Below are 23,675 nucleotides of genomic sequence, written 5' to 3'. Positions count from 1 at the left end.
TTTATGAATTTGAAATTTAGCTCTAAAAGATTTTAACAATAAAGTAAAGACTTTTTATTATTATTTATAAAATGTCTCGGATCATCAATGAAAAATTGCAAGTGATGACGCAGGCTGGGCTGGGTGTGTTTTCGTCCCTCGCGCGCCGTCTCGCGGTGGAGTGGAACAGCGCAGCAGTGATGATGGCGCTCAGGGGTTTTCTAACTGCAGCTCTCGTTCAATCCAGTGGACTCTGACCGCTTCTGTCACTCCTCTCAGGCCTTGATTTGGGGGCGTTTTAGTGAACTTCAGTTATGTTAGGCATTCTTGCCAGAAAGATGGTGAGTAAGCAATTCATATGTCCTCGTTTTTAAACATAGTCTGATCTTTTATGTGACATAAACAAGGGTAGCTGACAGTCTGAGCGTCGTGTAATGAAGTGTGTTTTACTGACATGCAGGTTGTTTATGGTTAGATAGCGGTAGTGCTAAGGCAGTAGGAAGTATTTAATCGTTCATGCCAGTGATAAGAAAACAATGTCCACTGACAGTTACTTTACTTAATGCAGGTACCTAACACAACGTGTGAATGTGTACATAGTCTCTAAAAGCTACTTAGTTTGTAAGGGACATGTGCTGGCAGTCATGTGCAATGTTGACTCATGTGTATATTTTATTACAGTAAACATGTCTAGTTATTTATAAATGTAGGACTAGATTAGCTTGTCAATGTACATTTGTGTTATGTAATAGGACAATTTTAGGTACTATTATGGTCATTTCTTCAAAACAATATTGTCTGAGATGAATGCCAAAGTATCACATGTTATTATAATGTATTACATATTTTATTTTACACTTAAAAAATGTATTTAGCTATTAACATGTCAGTCATTAAGAACTAAAAAGATCTGTATTTCTATGTATCCTTATGTTGTGTGATATAATGCAGTCGCTGTTGTATCATCTGGAATATTCTTAGGTCAAGGCCGGCATGGTGAAACCCTGCGGCCTGGTAAAACCAGTGTCAGTGACACGGATCCAAGGTCGCTACCTGGCCCATCAGGAGGGTCTGCCTAAGCTTCCAGTGCCACCCCTGAAACAAACATGCGATCGCTATATGGCTGCCTTGGATCCCATCGTGGACCCGGAGGAGCTGAATCACACTCGGCAGCTGCTGGAGGAGTTCCAGAAGCCGGGCGGTGTAGGAGAGAGACTTCAGAAAGGCCTGGAACAACGAGCAAAGAAAATGGATAACTGGGTAAAAACTTGTTAGGTCATGCATTTTCAGGAGCCCTGTGTGATGGGGCAGGCTAGCTCTTTTTAAGGGCTTCCTTCTTATTATCTCTCATTGTCTCTCTATCATTTCGACTTCTAGCTCTCTGACTGGTGGTTACAAACAGCCTACCTAGACTACCGGATGCCTGTTGTTGTCCATTCGAGTCCTGGGGTCGTCCTTCCCCGAATGGTGTTCAGTGACCGTCAAGGCCAAATGAGGTCAGACGTGGATTCAGATATCACAGGAAATGTCGACTAATTTTTACATGGGACCTTCAGTTGTTCAAAAACTGTGTCCTTTAAAACTAAATGTGCACGGTTCTCAGCCTACACATATTTTTTAATATTAATAAAAGTTGAAGTCCTATTAATATATTTTACCTATAAAACAGTATAAACCACTTTTATACTTTTAAATATATATATATTTATAGATATTTCTGAAACTGATTAAAGTTATACACTGACAAAAAGAGGCAGTTGTTTCCAGTTACCTCTGTGGTGACCTTTGTACAGACTGACCCTCGCTTGCCAAGTTGAGCTTTGCAAATTCAGAACTGTTGCTCTCAGTAAAGTGCTTGCCTGAAACCAGTCTCCTCACATCAACTATAATAAAAGCTTTCACATACGACAGCTAAAACTGGCCACAAATCAGCAGCAAAGTGTGTTCAGTCCATATCATGTAAGTCATATAATTCAAAGGCACATGGCACAGCATGTGCTACAGTATTAGTGGTAGAATGATTTATTGACACTATATTGATGTAAAAGTTGTTTAAAATTACTGTTAAACCAGTATTTTTTTTTTTTTTGTTCTTCACAGATATGCTGCTAAATTGATCGCTGGGGTTTTAGATTTCAAGAGCATGATTGACAAGTAAGTCATACATTCATTCCTCTAGATATGCTTTAGATAACCATGACTATTACTATTGATTAAATCCATGTGTTTTTAAAGTTAAGAGTCTGACATTATGTCTTTGCTCTTTGATTAGTGAAACATTGCCAGTGGAGTATCTGGGTGGAAAGCCACTCTGTATGAACCAGTACTATCAGGTGCTCTCGTCCTGCCGGATCCCTGGAACAAAGAGGGACAACGTGGTCAACTACGCCTTGGACAATAAACCCCCCACACATATCACTGTAGTGCACAACTTTCAGGTCAGTCCCTGTTACAAAGTTCCAGGCAGGGTCCAAATATAATTTCCAGTAGTAGGTGAATTAAAATAATTTACAGCCTATAAAAGGATTTCTTACTGGCTATGAAAAATTGGCATGCAATTAAAAAAATCTAAATATTCTTTATATTTTCTGCATCCAGGACTGCAGTGAATTTGTGATCTGTTTTGACTAGCTACTTGATGGTGTACACAATACGTCTTTTTAACTCATTCTTTTAACTCCTAGTTCTTTGTGCTGGATGTATACAACAGTGACGGCACACCACTGACCGTAGACCAGATCTACATTCAGCTGGAGAAGATCTGGAGCTCCTCCTTACAGTCCAACAAAGAGCCAATTGGCATCCTCACCTCCAACCACCGCAACAGCTGGGGCAAAGCCTACAACAACCTCATTAAGGGTGGGCACTGCCGACACGTTTTAGTTTTAGCTGGGCATATTAGTGTGCTGGTAAATAAAACTATTTAAATACTATACACTACCGTTCCAAAAGTTCTGGATCATTATGTTTTTAATTAATACTTTTATTCAGCAAGGATGCATTAAATTGATTGATTGCATAAAAATGATCAATGGGTTAAAAAAACGAGTAAAGGTATTTATAATGTTACAGAAGATTTTTCTTTCAAATAAATGCTATTCTTCAGACTTTGTTTAATCATAACTTTACTCTAAAAACCTGTTTTTTCCATGCCGATCCCTTTTCTATGTCACTTTCAGATAAAACTAATAAAGAGTCAGTAAGAGCCATTCAGAAGAGTATCTTCACAGTCTGTCTGGATGCTGCCCTACCGCGAGCGTCTGATGACATGTACCGTACCCGAGCTGGGGTTCAGATGCTGCACGGTGGGGGCAGCAGGTGGAACAGTGGAAATCGCTGGTTCGACAAAACATTGCAGGTTAGACTCATGAGGAAGTGTGTGGACCCTTACTGAGAACTTAAAGGGCACCTATATTATGCTTTTTTTAATTGTACCATTCCTGTAGTGTGCAGTATAGCTTTTTGGGCATGTAAACAATCTGCAAAGTTGCAAGACACAAAGTCCACGCCAAAGGAGTTAATCACTCCAACATACACTCATGCCTGAAACGCCTCTTTTATAGTCCTGCCATTATGCCTGTGACATAGCTACGTCACCATGTTACACATCTGCTTAATGCCCGCCTACTGGCTACTCTGGCTTGTTCTCAAACAAAGGCATTATTTTTCAGACAAGCGGTGAGCCAGTCACAACAGACTGGAGCAAATTGGGCTTTTCAAAGCCAAAACTAAAACGTTTAGACAGAGGTGCTGCATCAATGAAAATTATAAGAAAAATAATGAATTATTTGAACGTTAAATCATGTAAACCTATTCCAGTAGACCACCGAGACAAAATTATAAACCTCTAAATGAGCATGTAATTTTGGCAAATCAAATGTTAGAAATGTATCAGACACAAGATCCTGATTCTGAATACTGTTGTTGTGTTTCTAGTTTATCATTGGAGAGGATGGGACATGTGGACTGATCTATGAACATGCCCCCGCTGAGGGTCCCCCTATCGTGTCACTGATCGACCATGTGGTGGAATATACGTAAGAATAACAGTGGTTAAATCAATGTGGAAAAACGGTAACCATGCTAACACAGCTAATATTTACCACTTTTTTGTTATATTTGTACAGGAAAAAGTCAGAAATGGTCCGTACCCCAATGGTCCCGCTGTGTATGCCTAAGAAGCTTCGTTTCAACATCACAGCAGAGATCAAAAACGACATTGAGGAGGCCAAACAAAACATGAACATGTGAGAAGCTGGGATATTACACTCACTCTTTGCATTACAAACATTTGTTTTTTTTTAACATAAAACATGGTAGTATGCTAAATATTGAATGCTTAAAAGTTTCTCTTCTCTTCCTCTACAGCATGGTTCATGACTTGGACATGAAAATCAACGTGTTCTCCCATTTTGGCAAAGATTTCCCAAAGTCGCAGAAGATGAGCCCTGATGCTTTTATTCAGATGGCTCTCCAGTTGGCTTACTACAGGTAAACCTTACCAGCACTGCCATTAATATCATTTCCCATATTTATATCTTAACTGTTACATTATTACTATTATGAAATTAATGATCGGTTTAGTTTATTTGCTTGATTCGCGGACTTACTGTTTCAGGATTTACAAGCGCTGTTGTCCCACCTATGAGAGCGCTTCTCTCCGCATGTTCAGACTGGGCCGAACCGACACCATACGCTCAACCTCAGTTGACTCGGCCAGATTCGTCAAGGCCATGGATGACCCAGCCAAACATGTACAGTCACCTCTAGTACACATTTGAGTTGAATCCACATTTGCATACACTAGCATAAACAATGTGGGTCAGTAAGTTTTTCGTTTTTATGAATAATTCTGCTGTGTCCATCACGGGAATACATTCTATTTAATTTGATAAGATATTGTAATAAAATTTCAAAGTATTACCTGTATTTTTGATCAAATAAATGCAGTCGTGATGAGACATTTAAAAGCGTTAACAAATCTTACCGACCCCAAACTTTTGAACTAATTTATCTATTATATAAAATATTTTGCTATGTATTTAGTTTGTTTTATTGTCAATATCAAAATCTTTTTCTTTTTTTCATGTGCATTTGTGAACTTGATCTGGTATGAAATAAAATGTAACTATCTCATTTTGATGGACAGAACACAGAGAAAGTGGCTCTGCTAGACAAAGCTGTTAAAGCACACAGAGCTTACACAGACATGGTGAGTAAACGCATGGTGGGGATGTAAATATATGCGTCATTACTGATCTGCACTAAATGTATTCCACATTCTTCATCCTGTGCGTGGATTTGCAGGCCATCCGAGGTCAAGCCATCGACAGACATTTGCTCGGACTGAAACTGCAGGCTATTGAGGACCTGGCTGCCCTGCCAGAGATATTCATGGATACCTCATATGCTGTGGCACTACACTTCAACCTCTCCACCAGCCAGGTAATGCAAACAGAACACTCTGGTCCAGGGCTAGAGATAACAAATGAAACTGAAGTGCATGTCATTTGAAAAACAAACTCTTTGCATTGTGTTCAGCATGTTGTGCTGATGAGCAGTACCATACCATTAACTGTGCACACATTTTTGGTGATGATCAACTGATCACTGAAATAGATGGCTCTTCAAATCTGCTCTTATGATATTGCTGTGAAACTAAAATCATCAGATCATCTAAAACTCATAGCCCCCTGGTTTGAGACCAGGTTAGATTAAGCCAGGATTAGGCCTCTGTTCAATTAGGACATTTAAAGAGTTAGTTCACCCAAAAATGAAAATTAAGTCATTAATTACTCACCCCATGCTGTACCAACCCCGTAAGACCTTCGTTCATCTTCGGAACACAAATAAAGATATTTTTGATTGAATCTGAGGGCTGGATCACTCTTCCATAGACAGCCTGAGGGACTGCCTCTTGACGGCCCAGAAAGTCATTAAAAGAAAAGGTTTAAATATTCCATGTGCCTACAGTGGCTCAACTATAACTTTATCAAGCGACGAGACTACTTTTTGTGCGAAAAAAAACGTAAATAACGACTTTATTCGACTTTCCATTACTTCCTTATGGGCGCATGCGCAAGAACTGAGACGAGACCGTTGTTCTTCGACTACTTTTTGTTACCGGCTGCTCACCGCTTAGGAGTTTTACCGCCCCCTACCATATAAGATGACGTACTGCTTGTAAACAGAACGTTTTGCGCCTCCGGCTATATCAGTACCTCATCTTATACGGTAGGGGGCGGTAAAACTCCTAAGCGGTGAGCAGCCGGTAACAAAAAGTAGTCGAAGAAGAACGGTCTCGTCTCAGTTCTCGCGCATGCGCCCATAAGGAAGTAATGGAAAGTCGAATAAAGTCGTTATTTACGTTTTTTTTTCGCACAAAAAGTAGTCTCGTCGCTTGATAAAGTTATAGTTGAGCCACTGTAGGCACATGGAATATTTAAACCTTTTCTTTTAATGACTTTCTGGGCCGTCAAGAGGCAGTCCCTCAGGCTGTCTATGGAAGAGTGATCCAGCCCTCAGATTCAATCAAAAATATCTTTATTTGTGTTCCGAAGATGAACGAAGGTCTTACGGGGTTGGTACAGCATGGGGTGAGTAATTAATGACTTAATTTTCATTTTTGGGTGAACTAACCCTTTAAGTAGCTTTTTTAAATGTGCCTTAGAAGAGAACATTACTGTTGTGCATCTTAAGACAAAACAATGGCCTTGACATATTTTAAGATGTCTGTGCAAGTGTTTTTCAGTTAAAACATGCACTTTAGTTTTAACCTAATCTGTGAAACTAGGAATAATCTTACATAATATTAAATTGTACTTTTTTATTTTTCCATTCTACTCTCCCAGGTGCCAGCTAAAACAAACTGTGTGATGTGCTTCGGTCCAGTGGTACCTGACGGTTATGGCGTGTGCTACAACCCTATGGACACTCACATTAACTTCTCAGTCTCTGCTTTCAACAGCTGCCAGGACACTAACGCAGCACATCTGGCCCAAGGTCTTGAGGACGCTCTGATAGACATGAAGACCCTCCTGGAGCAGACGCCCAAAGCCAAGCTTTAAGGACAATTATGTCAATCAGACTTGATCTTTGACCAGTTCGATCAAGACATTTGAGTTTACCTTACCACAGTACTCGAGGACAGGAATTTTAAGAGAATTTTTATTTTATATTTGACCAGTTCAGACCAGAGTTGCCTGGACTCCATTGCCTTGACACTAATTAATAATCCTTAACTTTTTATATGTTTATGTGCTTCTGTTTGTTTTAACAGACAAAAATCAATAAGGTTTTTCAATCAAGTTTTGCTGATTGGTGTTTTCTTTGTATTGACTTTTCTCAGTAGGCTACAGAAAATGTACCCGATATTTGCATTATGGTAATTCTGTGGTTAAAACTGCTCATGTGATTGTACATTGTAAATTATATATAAATGTAAGCTAATACAGAAAAAAAGTTTAAATGCTATGATGTGAATAGTGACATTTGAGAGCTAGTTCTTTGCACAATATTGTAAATTGCATTAACATGTTTTTAATAAATATTATGTCACATATTTTGCCCTTTTTAGAATTGGCTGAGGTGATTTTTATTCAAAATTTGTTCTTGTGCATGAAAATATTTGTCAGTTTCCTGCTTTTTTCTGCTCGACGTCTTTAAAATATAAATGCAATGGTGTTCTCTTACATGCACTCAGAAGAGGAACGCTTATTGAAGAAACATCAATTTCACAGCTTGAGATATTGTTATATGCATAGTGGATAAGATAATAATAGTAGTTTATAATATAATAGTTTTATTTTTATTTTTTATATATTTTTTGTAACAATCTGTCAATATTACAGTTCAATCACTGACCCATAGCAGGGCTCCAGACTGCGACCAAATGGTCGCATTTTGCAACCAAAATTTGAGAGTGTGCGACTGAATTTTACATTTAGTCGCACATGTGCGAACAGTAAATTTGCCACACATTAAACGCATGGTAAAGCGTGGAAGAGGCGCGTCAATGAATCCGTGACAAGAATAGCGCGCGTAAACGCCTGTGGGAAGGAGACGGAGACAAATATCACAATCTGATGTGCGTCTGAGCAATCAGCGATCTATCCACTCGTTACCTAGCAGCGAATGCAAACAAAATGAAAGTGGAACGAATATGATTAGGACCGTGGAGCAGAAGCAGCGATCCGAACCATTGACGGTAAAATAAAGCCCCGAACTTTCCAGTCGCGGGCCGATCTCGCTCACGCAAGGAGATCCAGTGAAGAAATCCATTGAATTCGCCTCAGAATTAATAACATCAACACCACGAGATCCAGCGAGAAACACTCCGATTCGGCGCAGTTCTGTTATAAACCATATCAGATCAAACAGCGCTGACGAATAGTAGGCTTTCAGTCCACAAATCAGCCTAACAGAACCATGGATTTAGGCTAATGTAGTAAGTTAACTCTTACCATAAATATGATAATGTGTAAGAAATAGTCAAATGCTTACAATAGCCTACTACACATCTTTTCCCTGCACTTCAATAATATCATATATAAATGTTTTATTTTTTTGTATTTTTTATGTGATTACCAACACATTTTTTGTTAATCCTTTAAAGATTGTCCTAAAACGAAAAATTAAGATGTTGGAAAACTCTTATTTAAACACTTAAAAAATAATAATAATACCATTGTAAACAGTAGGATGTTTATTAGCTATTTTCACTCCACATATTTTCACTACTTTTATTAATTAATATTAAGACATTATAAATGATAATAACTAAAGTTAATTTCATCTACACCCTAAATTAAGCTTAGTGATTTATTGTCAGCCCCAGTGCTACCAGAATTTGTTTTTGTCCTGTGTACTTAAAATAAAACAGCATATCATAATGTTAAGTCTATTTATTATTAAAGAATTTTTCAGTATTACAGTTATTTTGGGGGAAATTTGAATAATTGCATTGCAAGCTGATTTAAGGTGTGCCCCTAAATTTTCTGCTTGCACTCCTAAAATGTTCAGTCAGGGGCAACAGCGCTCCTAGTAAAAAAAGTTAGTCTGGAGCCCTGCATAGGGCTCTTCGATTGACACCCGATCTGTACTCGTCACATCACATGCTCATGTGTGCTATCAGGTGTGTAATGAGTGAGCTGCTGTGTTTTGCTCTTACCAATACCATTCCAGTGCTCATCACGTCACGCACAAGTGCAAAATATTCGCGCGTTTCATCCTACTCAGGGGCCAGCTCTGTGCCATCATTAGAAATTAGAGTATGGAAAAAATAATTATTCCGGATTATCACGATGGGGAATTTATGTGCCCTAAAATGGGGTAAGTGTTATGACAGAACAGAATGTTTTTGTCCCACTCATTGTAGGTTAGCTTAATCTTTGGGACAACATGTGTTAAATATCCTAATTATGTCAGAATTTTTTTTGATTATGTAAGAATTTTCATTGTCATTTTTTTAAAAAAATAATATTTGTTACGAGTTATGGAGTTTGTCTCATTTTTTTTCACTTTGATTTTCTTCTCTTTTTCTTATTTCTTGATGAAGGCTAAGGTGTTCTTAAATGCTTTTTGAAAATGACACCAATAATTTCATATTTACATTTTAATCTTGTCAAATGTTAATAATAAATGCAATATATAGGCAAGACCTCTCACTTAATGTAAAGATGAGGTATATCTGACAAATAAAGGTGCATTTATGTTTTTAACTTTAAATTTGGGGTAAATTGTCTTTGTGAACTTTTATTTCATTCACATAAAAGGGAAATTGAGAAAAGAAATTAGGTAGACATTTTAAAATGAGAAAAAGTTGCATTTATGGTATCCATCCAGTAGACCAGTTTATGGTAACTGGATTTGTCATGTTAAATGTTCTGATTTCATTTGACATCCATATTTTGCCCTTTTCATTTTCTGCTTGTTGAAACCACTTTTTAAGGCATTTGCAGTGTTGATGAGGTGAGACTCCTCCTTCAGTAATTTAATTCACATGACTGTGATTACAGTGCATTTTAGTTTGGACTGCTCAAAATCTGGTCTGGTGACCCACTGAAGCTTAATCGGCAAGATAGGAAGAAGAAAAATAGGAAAGGGTGGAAGATTTTTTTAATATCTAATTTTTGAGGCTTCTTATAGCCCATTCCTCAGTGACAGAAAGCTGGCGGCCATGTCAGCTGTATGGGACACTGACTATCTGTGGAGGGAGGTCCAAGGGTCAGTGCAAACAGGTCGTCTTCTTTCATGTGGATTTAATTATAGATGCTAGACTGGACCTTGCTGTACTGTAGTTTTGGTTTAAAAAGTCTAAAGGTGTCCAAGTCCAGTATGTATTGTGTGCATGTCATTAATGTAGCAGCTTGATGATTCTTTCAATGAGATAAACAGCATTTTAAAATCTTACCATGCAGTAGACTTCTCACTTCGCAACATTGTTGGCAGCATATTTCAGCAACGGCATCTCCAATGTTCTGTCAAAGGCAGAGTTATTTAATCTCAACACCACATAGCCTAACGTTAAATAATTCTTAAATTGAAGCGTCAGTAAAACATGCATGATACATTGGCTTAAGAATGAAAATTGATAAGATAAGGCATTCTTCTGCTGTTTGTATTGATTGAATGTCTACATAGATTGTTTTCAACAGGATGGTGAACTCATAGATTGTGTTGATACATTTGAAACATTCTACTTTCAAAGAACATTAGGATTTTAAAGGGGGGGAAGAGGTGAAGGGTGAAGAGGTGAAGCGGTGGTCAGGTCCCCAGCTGAAGAGGTGGTCTCGGTACGGTTCCAAACGAACTCTGGTACGGTTCGTTTACGGTGTGAACATGAACCGACCCAATTGCAAGAAAGCACTGCGTCGAAAGAGAATATTGCGCGTCTTTCTGCACGTCGTGTGTAAATGTCTAACGTTAATCGCGCAAAGATGCAAAAAAAAATCATTTGCAGTTCATAAAGCATTTGCAGTTCACCACCTTTTGGTGGTTGACGAGTTTCCCCCTTAAAGCGAGTGCCGAGAAAAATTCTATATAAATGTAATGAATTATTATTATTATTTATGTAAGGATAGTTACAATACAAGGATGATGATGCGTTAATTTACGTTAAACTGGACAAACTTAATCGCAAGCGTTAACATTGACCGCACTTGTTAGTACACAATAAGAATCTCATTATTTGAATGAGTGAACATAGCCCCTCTATAAATGAAAACTTTATACCTTCTCCGTCTTCTGTGCAGTGCCACTTGTAACGCAAAGTTGAGATGTTGCCCAGAGATAAAAAATAAAAAAAACAGGAGGTGGTCGAATGAAAAGATGCACGAGAGACTAGAGTTGTCGTATTTCCGCGCGTTTATCCACAAGTTTCCTACGCCCCATGAGGCCTTGCGTCAAAAGTGGGCGCGACTTCCGGTTGGAAGTAAACAAAGCGCGATTTGACATGCTTGACACTCGTTCATTCAACAGTTCACAGTCATTCAAGTTATAGCGATCCAAACTAGCTAACGATGTGGGAACACAACCTCAACGAAATTAAAAAGGGTGAAATAACAGTACCTTAACCCTCCGCAGTAGTTGATTGGGAGTATTATAATAACATTAGGCCTATTAATAATCAATACTCATCAAGGCATGGTGACAGACAGTTGTGCGAGCTGACAAACAATTAAAATAAAAAATACACACTTAGTCATTGTGCTTTGGTCGGAGTTTATTCAAAATTATAAATGAATGTGCTTCTTGAATACATTAACTGGCACATTTGGTATTCTGTCAACACAGGCTTTGATCCTGAGTTTAGCTGTAACATCAGTAGAGAACAGCCAATCACATGCTGATAGAGTTTATAGAACATTAAGAATTTAAACAAATGTACACAGGAAGATTCGTCATCTTTTGGGAGGTGATGGAAACTACAGTCGTTGGCAGGATCAGAGACGGGCTCTGCAGGATCACTCTGATTTCGTTTTCAGCTTATGTTCAAAACAATCACGTTTAATCCACTGAATTAGTTTAGTCCGGTTATACATACAACCGTAAACAGCACATGTTGTCCCAGAGCTCCGTAACGACATCTCTCATAAAGATTTGCGTCTTTAAATAGTAAAATAATTCTCCGAAAAACAGCTAGCCTCTTCCCTAACTAACACACAAAATACCATTGGAATGCTACTTCCGCCGCCTCACCGGAAGTTTCACCCACATTATTTTTTACAGGAGCGCCCCTCGGAAACTTGTGGATAGAGTCACTCAAACGTTACACTCGTCGTCTTCTCAAAATCCGAATTACAACTTCGTATAGATGACATTGTATCATATGATACTCATTAGTTTCTTCATATTGTGTTTGTACAGAATTAACACAAAATTAGTAAAAGAACAAATATTGCAGTATGAAATATATGGAAATATCTCCATGCTGAGCCTTTTTTGCACTTCCTGATTTCCCTTGAGAATCCTTGTCCAATGAATGGACGACCTTAGCACACGTGTGGTTTGGTTTACAAATTTTGGTTCACTTGTAAAAAGAGCAGTGTGAAAGCGAACCGTACCAAAAAAAATAATAATAATTTATTTGGTCCGGACCAAAGCAAGTGAACTATCGGACTTTCCTGGTGTGAATACACCCTAAAAGGCTACCTATTGGAAATGGAAATCTGATTCTGCATTAAAGTGAGCAATTGTGAAAATTTTAAATAAAGAAATAAAGTAAGTTGTGATATAAATTCACATTTCTATACATAAAATTACTTTTCTTTTTACTCTAAGATGAAAACAAAGCATCCATACCAGATAGTATATGATTAATCTGTATGCATTAAAGGGTTAGTTCACCCCAAAATGTTTTAAGATATTAAGATATTTTTGATCTGTCTCACTTCATATAGACTGCAAGTAATTTAATGCCATCCCAGAAAAGTTAGTAAAGACATCGTTAAAATAGTCCAGGTGACTAAAGTGGCTCAAACTTAAGCTTATCAAGCGATGAGAAAACTTGTGCCCAAAAAACAAAACAAAAATAATGACTTTTTTCATAATCATTTTCTTCTGTTAGGGCCTCTGACGTAAGTTCATGACAGCGCCACGACGAATGCGTCAGAACTGAGAAGAGGACGCAGACAGGTCTAGATGTAGTGTTTAAAATGCTTCTAAAGTGTGCATTTCCTGGATGTCCGAATCGTGAGAAACCATATGGAGAAACCAACGAGAAAACATAAAAGTACCTAACCAATGCTGCGATATGAATGGTTCCTTTCACACTTTCCCATCAAATGATCGTGAGCTGTCATCTTAGTTCTCGCACATGTGTTGTGGCGCTCTCGTTAACTTGAATGAACAGTTGAATAAAGTTGTTAATTTTGGGGGGTTTTGGCAACAAAAACTATTCTCATCGCTTGATAAACTTTCGATTGAGCCACTGTAGTTAGTCACTTTGACTATTTTATTTAACAATGTCTTTACTAACTTTTCTGGGCTGGAAGATGGAATTACCTATCAAAAACCTATTAAATTTGTGTTCCGGATATGAACAAAAAAAGTCTTACAGGGTTGGAACAACTTTAGGGCGAGTAATTACAGACAGATTTTTTGGGTGAACTAACCCTTTAAATCGAAAGTAATTTCCATGTTGATTTGGTGCTATAAGTGAAGATATAATACATGTTTCCATTCCTCTAGGGCAAAGCTGGCCTCTCTCTTTGGTCTGGACCGAGCAGAGAGTCAGGGAAATGAGTCCTTTCAATTCACTGCCCCTAAACAGCCAAAAAAGACCTGTGCCAAATTAGGTATGTGGTACAGTAGAGTCATGTAGCCTGTTTGGAACAATTCCACGTGTTCTTTGATTATTTCTAACCTTAATTTGTCATGTTTTTAAGGTGCTCCTCAGAAGCCCGCTCATCCTCCATGTGCTCCAGCTGTGCAGTTTGCTACAGCTGTTCACGCATTCTGCTTGTTAGTATAAGTGTGTCAATTAAAGGATGCTTATAAGACTTTGAATTAGCATAAGTTCACACATTCTTTAATTGAGCTTTGATTTTCCACCAGTGTGAATGGACAGTATGTGAAGCAAGGAAAGTTAGGAGCTGCTGTTTTAGGGAACCATGTCACCAAAGAGGTAAGATAAGAGAGTGTGTGTGTGTGTGTGTGTTTGTTTCATTTGGTAATTTTTCTATCTGCAATTATAGTACAAGATTCTCTTGTATGGCAGTAAGCAAAATAGATCACTACGGCTAGAATCTATCGTGGATTTGTCCTCACAGTAAGTGTTCATTGTTTTTATTCGGAATTTTATTCTATTGTGTTGTCTTGTGTTTTGTTCTTTTATATACTGCATTCATCAGGTCTATGCTACGTATACCTGTCCACAGGTTCAGCCCTGTAACTATGTCACTTTCTATGATGACCAACAACAGAGCTGGTCTTTAATGTTTGACTCAGAAAAGTCCAGGCCTGAGTTCTGTAAGGAGGTAATGCTTGAACTGAATTATTTGATAATTTGAAATTTATACAGATTGACAATGATATTTATTTAGATGACGTGTGAGCCTGTTTCTCTCAGGTGTGTGTGGCCAGGTGGAACAGTGAGGCTTCGTCAGACTCTCTCATCAGCCAGGACCTTGCCCAAGGTGAAGGCCAAGCTGTTGATGTTGGGGACTCAGTTGAGGTGGCCTATTCTGGATGGCTTTTACAGAACCATTCTCTAGGACAGGTGAAACCATTTGCAACCTTTTAATTGTCATATTCAAATCACACTTTACATGCATTATGGTATTTTGTAAAGACAAATGTCTCTTCTGATCCTAATTGTTTCAAAAACATAAACATTAAATAAATAGGCTATGTATTTATGCCCCCGGTTTCATAGACAAGGCTTAAGCTAGTCCCAGACTAAAATGCATGTTTGAATTGTCTCAGCTTGGACTGACAAATCTTGTATATTTAATCTAACCAGCCATAGTTTCTCATAATTTTAGAGAAGTTTCTACTCTTAATAAATTAACTGATTGTCCTTTATTTGCGCATTTGGTCTTGAATTTCTAGTTAAACGTCTTTACTCATAGTTGAGCACATTTAGCACAGAGCAGCTCATTCTTGTTGATTAGTCACGACTCAATAAAAGTCATGCCCCCATTGACCTAATCAACTGAACTCGCTGGTAATTTAAATGGCATGTTTGCTGTACAGCCTGAGATCTATAAATGTGAAAGTTCAGTGTCTCTGTCTATCTTTCCCCCCAGATATTTGTTTCTAATCTGGGAAAAGAAAAGCTGCAGCGAGTAAAGCTTGGAGCAAGCAAAGCTCTGAGGGTGAGAAGAGTGTGATGTTTTTAATGCAGTTTACACTGTATGATTGTGTGGTGTTTTTAATATGCTAACACAAACCATGGTCAAATTCAACAATTAACAACACCATTGCTGAGTGTTTTCTCCTTAAAACTGCTTTGTACAGCCTGTACTGCAAATACAGTCTCAAAAACAAGGTTTAAAACCACCCGTTTCCTACCGTCATAAACATGTATCCAATCCCATCAACGTGTGGGGCAGGGCTTTTCTCCACTATCTTTCTATGATGTTTAAAGCATTTCTAAGGATGCTGATTTTTAGAAGGGAGTGGTCTAACTCTGAGATGTTGAACGGAAACATGGTTTGTGTAACATTAGAAACATATTTGCTGTTTGATGACATAGTCAAGACAAAGGCTAATCATATCATTTAATGTTATATGTCCGACGTTGTAGAAAGCAATACATAAAACGCATTTGGCTACCATTGATGCGTCAACTTTGTACTGTATAGTTCACTCTTTCACTTCTTCAACATATATGGCTGAATGAATAACCAACATTTCCACTTGTCACCGCATAGCTTTTACTGCAGTTGAGCCGGATTATCATTATCAAAGATGAGTTTTAAGGCATAAAATTATTGACTGCACAGGGACCACAAATGATCATAAAGGAAACTGGTGGTTCTTTCTGCTGTTGTGCCATAGAGCTCTTATGTTGCTTTTTCTCTCAGGGATGGGAGGATGGGATGCTTGGGATGCAGAAAGGAGGTCGACGGCTCCTTATCGTCCCTCCTAATATGGTTTCAAAGGGTGTCCCTAACCATGTGCCAGAAAACAGCACTCTGGTCTATGATGTAGAGATTCATAGAGTAAGGCACTGATGGTGTGAATGTCATTTAAGATACTAGAGCAAACATTTCTAGTCTCTCTTACTACTCTTTTCAAATCGGTCTATTTATCTACATGCAGGTTAAAATCTCCAAAGTGCGACATATAGGGGGATCAGTTGACACCTTCAGTACATCTCCAGGAACCTGTACAGACACACTGAGTGAAGAAAACACCAGGCAAATGGTCACAGATACAGAGGAGTCAAAGTGTGTTCAGACAGCATAAACTTTGCACTAATTGTTGATATTTTAAGTGAATCCCTTTTGCAAAAAAAATATAAAGTGAAACATCAGTAAAACATGAGACATTGGCTTAAGAAGGAAAATTGATAAGATATTAAGAATTTTTTTTCAGTAAAACATGAGACATTGGCTTAAGAAAGAAAATTGATAAGATGTCTTAAAAGATATTAAGACATTTTTCTTTATAGAATATCTTATTTTCTTATTTTTTTTTTCTTTCTTTCTAACCCTAACTCTTAATCTTTTGCATTTTTTTAGATTAAAGTTCATTTATCTTGTTTTTAGGATGTTTAGATATTTTGGATCATTTAAAAAAAACCAAAATGCTCATTATTTTTTTTATTTTTTTATATTTTTGCTGTGTACAATGAGAGGTCAAAGCAAGAATGAAGATTGTGTGATAAGGGTGTTTTAACTAAATGTCTCTGGACACACATCCATGTGCTGATTCCTATGAATTTATACAATATTGATCATTTGTTTTTAGAGAACAAGCTCCTAAGGGGAAGGTGCAATCTGTTATTGAATACCTGACAGTGAGTAGTATTTCCTTTTGTGACAGATGCCATAAGCCTAAGGTGGCCAAAATGCTGAAGCTTTTTACATTTCTTTTTTTTTTTCTTGTAGACAACAGGTACATCTAAGGCCAAGTTGATCTCACGTATAGCCAAGATGGGTCAACCCATGCTTCCATTTCTCACTGGAGCCATTCCAACTCAGCCCGACCCCAGTGACTCAGAAACCGAGGTCAGGAGAATTGGAGATTTATTTTTTGAATCTTAGATTTGTTTCCTGAATGTATTATGAAGTAGAACTATAACTCGCAGATTTGATTTTGTGCAGGATACAAGTGAGTCTGGACGTATCTGTGATCTCTCTCCTTCACCCTCCCCAAAACCTGCACAAATGCCCTGCAGTCCTCCATCTTGTATGTGTGAAAACAATCACAAATAATCACCTAATCAGTATCAGTTAGCTCTGCCTTATATTGGAGCTGACTGGTTCTTTGCTGTTTTGACTGATCTTCATTTTAGTGTTGTGTCAGCCCGATGATGTTCAGAAACAGGACGCAGTGCCACCTCACGCAGACTTGAACACTACTCAAGACTTTCAGGTGAGATCCAATGTAAAAAGGAAAAAAAAAAAAGTATATATACCATACACAATACTGGTCAAAATTTTGGAAACATTGGTAAAAACAAAAATGTACCATTTCAAAAATAGAAATGTATTTATTTTTGAAATATGTCTCTTATTATGAAAAAAAGCCCAGCAATATTGTGAAAAATATTTTTACACTTTAAAATAATGGTTTTCTATTTTAATATACTGTAAAATATAATTTATTTCTGTGATGGCAAAGCTGAAAGTTCATCAGCAATTACAGTAATACAGTAGTAAGTGTCACATGATCCTTTAGAAATTATTCCGATATGCTGATTTATCATCAATGTTGGAAACGGTTATGCTGCTTAATATTGTTTTGGAACCTGCGTGATACTTTTTTCAGGATTCATTGAACAGCATTTTTTCTAAATGGAAATCGTTTCTAACAATGTAAATCTTTAATATCACTAAAAAAATATAAAATTATTAAAAAAATTAAAATTATAATAATATTTTACAATGTTCTAATTTATGTTATGTTATGTTCCACCGTTCAGAAGTGTGGGGTCAATAAGATGTTTTATTTTTTTTAAAGAAACTAATACTTTTATTCTGCTAACATTAATAATAAAATGTTTCTTAAGCAGCAGATCATCATATTAGAATGATTTCTGAAGAACCATAAGACTAAAGAATGGAGTAATGATGCTGAAAATTCAGCTCTGCCATCGCAGAAATAAATTCAATTTTAAAATATATTACAATGGAAAATAGCCTTCATTTTAAATTGTAATATTTTACAATATTACTGTTTTTTTAATCATATTATGTTTGATCAAATAAATTCAGCCTTGGTGAGCATAGGAGACTTTCAAAAAATCAAATGTTTGTAAGAATCTATTTATTCATTTTTTAGGATCAACAGCCGAATTCCTTTGGACAAAATCCATATTTTCCATCACAGCTAAATTCATTTCCCTCAATCTACCCATCCTACATTCCGTACAAAAGTAAGACATGAGCCATGAACTCTCTCTAATACAGTACTTCCATAAAGAAAATGACCTGTTTTTCACTAAATGCAAGAGTTTTATATTAAACAATAGATCCTGATATTACATCATACTTGATGTCTGAGGCTCGTCAGCATAACACAGAAATCCTCCTGGCTATAGAAAAGGTGGCGCACAGGATGGACCAACTCACCTGCAAGGTATATTTGTGCAATACAGATCTTTTTGGTCTTTGGTTATTAATAAAGTCACAAACAAAATGTTTAAATTTTAAAATTGTTTTTTAGGTGGACGAGTTGCAAAAAGATGGTCACTCTTTTGGAGTCTCCTTAGAAACAAACATGATCCTACACAACATTCAGAGAATCTTTCAGGTTTGGATTGAAGGATACTTTCCATCATTTTAATTGTATTTATGTGTAAATGGATTTAAATGACATCTGTGTTTTGTGTAAGGAGAGCATGTGTCTGAAGAAGGAGGTTCTGGAGAAAAGTTCTCAGGAGGAGGAACAGAACCCCAAAATAGGGGTGCTGAGTGGAGAGAATAAAAGGTGTCCTATCCCCCTCTTCACACTCCAATTTCCTGCTTTCCAATCGAATTAAAGGCAAAAATCCCCCCTAAACCAGTTATCCCAAACATTGACAGACTGGTTTTCTCTGTGTGTGCAGGTCTATGGAGCAGCAACACACCCAGACGTGCCGCCTTCAGGCTGAACAGGAAAAGGTGCAGCGCAGATTTGCTAAATTATGCATTGGCTCACTATATTATAATTTTATTTATGTTAAAACTTATTTGATTTGAGTAATTGGTTGCAGTGTTTAATTTTGGTCTTCTTGCAGGTGTGTGCTGGTGAACTTTTGTTGTGAGGCAAAAGCCTTGAATTGCTTATTTTCTTTCTCTTCAGGTTCATTTATGTGGGGAATTGAGTTCCTCCACCACCACACAAGCATATCAGCTGCAGCAGGAGATGGTGAATCTCCAGCGGAGGGTGACAGAAATCCAGGCTGATCTCAGCGCAGCCCTGGAGGACAAGCACAAGCACTGTGCTCAGATCAGCCTTCTGGAGGAACAAGTGAAAGGTGATCCCAAAGTTTCATTCAAGTTTTTACTCCTTATTTAAATTTTGGGGTACTTTTATCCATAAAAGTGGTAGTTGTATTGTAGGACAAAACTCATAAGCTATCACATATTTTCTACATAGAGTAGTTTTCTCTTTTTTTGGCTACGAGGCCCTCTGTTGTCTGCAACAATATTCAAAGGCCCAATTATTTTTTACAGTTCTTTGCATTGACTGGATAAGGAATACAGATAAGAATTTTAAAAAATATATATTTTTACTCACAATTTCTACCTGATGAAATAATAAAATTAATATTCATTTTAAAAATGCTTTAGTTTTAAGATTTGATTCATTTACATCACTTCTCCAGATACAAAAATCTCACTTTTTTTAAATTAGGCAACCTCATTTGTCCAAGTTTTTCAAGAGAATGATTCTTCAAAACAAAAAAAGGTTGTTGGAGTGAATTAAAATAAGAAATGTATACATTTGACTTATTTTAAATTTAAGTCATATTGAAGCCCCCAACAGCTTCCGGGTTAAGGAGCACTGATCTGATCTGAAGTGTTTGGTGCAGTTTGTAAGAGTGTTTAGAGAATGTGTGTTTTTAGAGCTCGTGAAGCAAGAAGAACAGTCTGAGCAGCGGTGGAGAGCAGAAAAGCAGAAGTGCAAAGAGATGGAAACAATTATACAAAACATGGATGATGAGATGCAAGATCTGAGGGCTGAAAAGGAGAATCTGCATCAGGTGTGTATAGTTTGTAGTAGTTTGAGCTTAGCTGGAAAACAATGTGTGTTTCTGAAATGACGGAACAGAAGAACAGGTACAAGAACAGGCTTGTGTAAAAACATCACACTGATGAGCAAAGATGACCAAATGTCCACACTGAAAAGACAGGGCATAAAAATCTTTCATAAATAATATGGTGTGTAATATGGATAATTGAATAACTTTTCCTAAAGGAATTGTTGCCAAACATATGTTTAGTTTTTAAAGGTATACACCTCCCAAACATGAACATTTTCTTAATATTTACTCATCATCCTAGATGTATATGACTTTCTGTGCACTTGCATTATATGGACTAAAAATCTTTGTTTGTGTTCATCTAAAGAAAGAGTCAAATGCATCTGGGATGAACCTGAAGACGAGAAAATGATTAACAAATATTTTAGTTTTGGGTAAAGAATCCCTTTAATCTCCCATTTACCTGCATTTTATATTTTAGTATGTGGATTTAAGGAAGACATCACAAAATAGGAAAAAGCCGTTTGAGACCAAGTTGGTGGTTCAGGTGAGGTAAACGAGCTGTTATAGAAAAGTCTAAACCTAAAACTTAGCTGGTGTATCATGTGCAGGTGAAGCGAGTGATGAATGGACTGTTTCAGTCCCTCAAGACAGGGTTTGATCCACAGAAGTCTTACAGTGGACACACAGTGTGCGAGATTCTCCAAAACACCATCAAGGTAGTGTCCAACCTATTAGAGAAGCCTATGGACTACAAAAGACACCAATTAGATGATGGTTGACATCTATTTTTCCTTTGCAGAGTATCACCATAAAACTTTGGGAGATTGAATCAGGCGTAGATAAAGTGGAAGAAGAGTACGGTACCTACTAAGATCTACTGAAGAAATGCTTTCAGATGGAAAACATGCAGAAGGAAGACCATGAAATGAAGGAAAAAACATTAAAACATTAACACCATTAATGTTTGGTATTTTAAGGCCAACATTAAAAATGGTATTTGGTATTTTTGTTGATCAGGAAACCTGCAGATACTGTACATGTGAAAAAGCACCATTGAACCAAAAGCTTTACTGACCCTAAAAGGAGAATTTATATTGACCAGTCACAGTTGAAGAGGCTAAATAATGTCCAATAAATGATTCTATAAAAAAATATATTTTATATTTAAAATATAAAAAAAAATAATGGCACACTTTAAGTGCATAATATGATAACTTATAACAAAAGTGGATGTTTCTTACTAGTTCAAGTGACATTTTCTGGTGAAAATTCTTATGTTGGTCATACTTCCAAAAAGAATAATATGTGATTTACACCGGCGCAGTGACTGACAGCCGCACACTCTCCTTAAACATTGTGTTCATCCGCACTGTGACATGTCGAGGGTGTTGAAGTACAAGTTGATAATTCCCCTAATGACTGTAATTGCAGATTTTCAACAGAGATGGCGGCAAACAGGGAAAACACCAGACTGCAGCTTTAATTTTAGCCATTCAACATTAAAGTCTAATTGAAAGCCATAATATTTATCATTTAATACTCACTTAATAATATTGGCTTAAAAATAGCCCAACTGTCACAGATATGTTCAGTCTGTTTTAGTTTTCATGGAATGTTTTAATTCACATCATGTGTTCCTTTGTTTCTATGGCTAACTTGTTTGAGTCACTACTTAAGTTCTCCCTCACAGCCCTTCAGTGTTCGGTCTACGTTACATTTAGTGTGTGTTGCCCTGCCTGTCTGAGTATTACTTGTTCTGTTATTAAACTTTGTATTGGAACTTCATTCTTCATCTTCGTCTGCCTTTCTGCAACCACCCATGACACCAACTATGATGAATTGACACTTCAGATTTCCTGTCTGAGAGTATCTGAAAACATCTCAATGTATGTTTAATTGGTGTATAAAATGTATAAACATTTTTAAGTTATTCTGAGACACCCCAACTCCACCCAGTGTTCCTTAAAAATTACAAAACACTCTAGGTTATTTCTCAGTGCCACTTCAAACAGGAATTAACGGCCACTGGCAAAAACACAGAAGACGATGTTTCATGTTCAGAGGTGTATTGTTTAGATAGGCTTATATATTCATTGCCAAGGATACCTTACAGTTGTTGTTTTTTATTTATTACTTTGGTTTAATTATCACAAGCAAGTGGTACATTTTCAAAACTAATGCTACAACTCAACTCAACTCAACTCAGCTTTATTTATATAGCACCACTAAAAACAACAATTGTTGACCAAGGTGCTGTACAACGAACGTCATCAAGATTCCGCACCAAGTACAACATAGATTACAATTACAAACAAATCACTGAACATATCAAACACAGCACACATCAACTACAGTTATAAGCCAAGGAAAAAAGATATGTTTTGATTTTAGCTTTAAACTCATGAAGTGAAGAGGCAGATCTAATAGGGACAGGGAGGCTGTTCCAAAGTTTTGGTGCAGCCACGGCAAAAGCTCGATCTCCTCTAGTTTTTAATCTGGACCGCGGAACAGTTAATAGTCTCTGGTTGGATGACCTAAGAGACCTTCCCGAGTTGTGACTGGATAGAAGATCAGACATATATACAGGAGCCAATCCATTCAAGGATTTAAAAACCAGCATCAGCACTTTAAAATCAATTCTGTAACAGATTGGGAGCCAGTGCAGAGATTTCAGAACCGGAGTAATATGATTCCGTTTGCGCACCCCAGTAAGGAGCCTAGCAGTTGCATTCTGTACCATTTGCAAGCGGTTGAGTGGTGCACGGTTAATGCCCAGATGCAAGGAATTGCAGTAATCAAGCCTCGTTGAGATAAAGGCATGTATCGCCTTTTCGAAATCTTTGAAAGAGAGAAATGGTTTAACTTTGGCTAGGACTCTGAGATGAAAAAAAACTGTTCTTGACTACCATATTAATCTGTTTATCAAATTTAAGGGCTTCATCAAAAGTCACGCCCAAATTCTTCACAATTGGTTTAACACATTGAGATAGAGAGCCAAGATTTAAGCAGTGAGAACTTGCGGCTTCTGGTGGGTCGAAAACAATAATTTCTGTTTTGTCCTCATTAAGGTGGAGAAAATTTAGGGACATCCATGCCTTTACCTCTGCTAGACAAGCAAGCAGAGTATCCAACCCCACGTTGTTAGCTTCCAGGGGCAAGTAAATTTGGGTATCATCAGCAAAGCTGTGAAAGGAGACACCATGTTTCCTAAATATCGACCCAAGGGGAAGCATATACAACGAGAATAAAAGTGGGGCCAGAATAGACCCTTGAGGGACCCCGCAAGTAAGAGACACTGCATCAGAGGTAAACTCACCAATGCTAACCGAGAACC

General features: G+C 37.4%; 2 protein-coding genes and 1 long non-coding RNA gene across 3 annotated transcripts; 2 read left to right on the top strand and 1 right to left on the bottom strand.

Annotated features, from left to right (window-relative positions):
* Positions 1-156: 156 nt before the first annotated feature.
* crata (carnitine O-acetyltransferase a) lies at positions 157-7,540 on the top strand. The gene is made up of 14 exons (XM_039658553.2): positions 157-320; positions 961-1,239; positions 1,357-1,475; positions 2,080-2,133; positions 2,252-2,417; positions 2,664-2,838; positions 3,159-3,337; positions 3,916-4,016; positions 4,107-4,226; positions 4,348-4,470; positions 4,598-4,733; positions 5,129-5,191; positions 5,287-5,424; positions 6,831-7,540. The coding sequence occupies exons 1-14, from the start codon at positions 294-296 to the stop codon at positions 7,044-7,046; spliced, it is 1,896 nt and encodes a 631-aa protein (XP_039514487.2). The 5' UTR covers positions 157-293; the 3' UTR covers positions 7,047-7,540.
* LOC120469524 (uncharacterized) lies at positions 1,065-11,367 on the bottom strand. The gene is made up of 4 exons (XR_016168342.1): positions 11,212-11,367; positions 10,391-10,457; positions 6,918-7,040; positions 1,065-1,206 (listed from the first exon to the last, which is right to left on the bottom strand). It is a non-coding gene; the product is annotated as an uncharacterized LOC120469524 (long non-coding RNA).
* On the top strand, positions 9,251-22,140 carry fkbp15a (FKBP prolyl isomerase family member 15a). The gene is given in 25 exon segments (XM_089130279.1): positions 9,251-9,309; positions 13,669-13,775; positions 13,866-13,941; positions 14,035-14,104; positions 14,175-14,205; positions 14,208-14,248; positions 14,358-14,456; positions 14,549-14,698; positions 15,228-15,296; positions 16,008-16,145; positions 16,246-16,373; positions 16,897-16,945; positions 17,037-17,156; positions 17,253-17,337; positions 17,444-17,523; positions 18,442-18,526; positions 18,623-18,729; positions 18,817-18,903; positions 18,986-19,080; positions 19,199-19,253; positions 19,435-19,609; positions 20,202-20,338; positions 20,950-21,057; positions 21,141-21,200; positions 21,203-22,140. Coding segments are annotated over 25 exon segments (2,274 nt in total). The 3' UTR covers positions 21,266-22,140.
* The last annotated feature ends 1,535 nt before the right edge of the window (positions 22,141-23,675 follow it).

The sequence above is a fragment of the Pimephales promelas genome, chromosome 4, assembly GCF_988280905.1.
Source record: "Pimephales promelas chromosome 4, fPimPro1.hap1.1, whole genome shotgun sequence".
Lineage (NCBI taxonomy): Eukaryota > Metazoa > Chordata > Actinopteri > Cypriniformes > Leuciscidae > Pimephales > Pimephales promelas.
The sequence above is the reverse complement of the archived record's forward strand: the minus strand, read 5'-3'. Positions and strand labels throughout refer to the sequence as shown.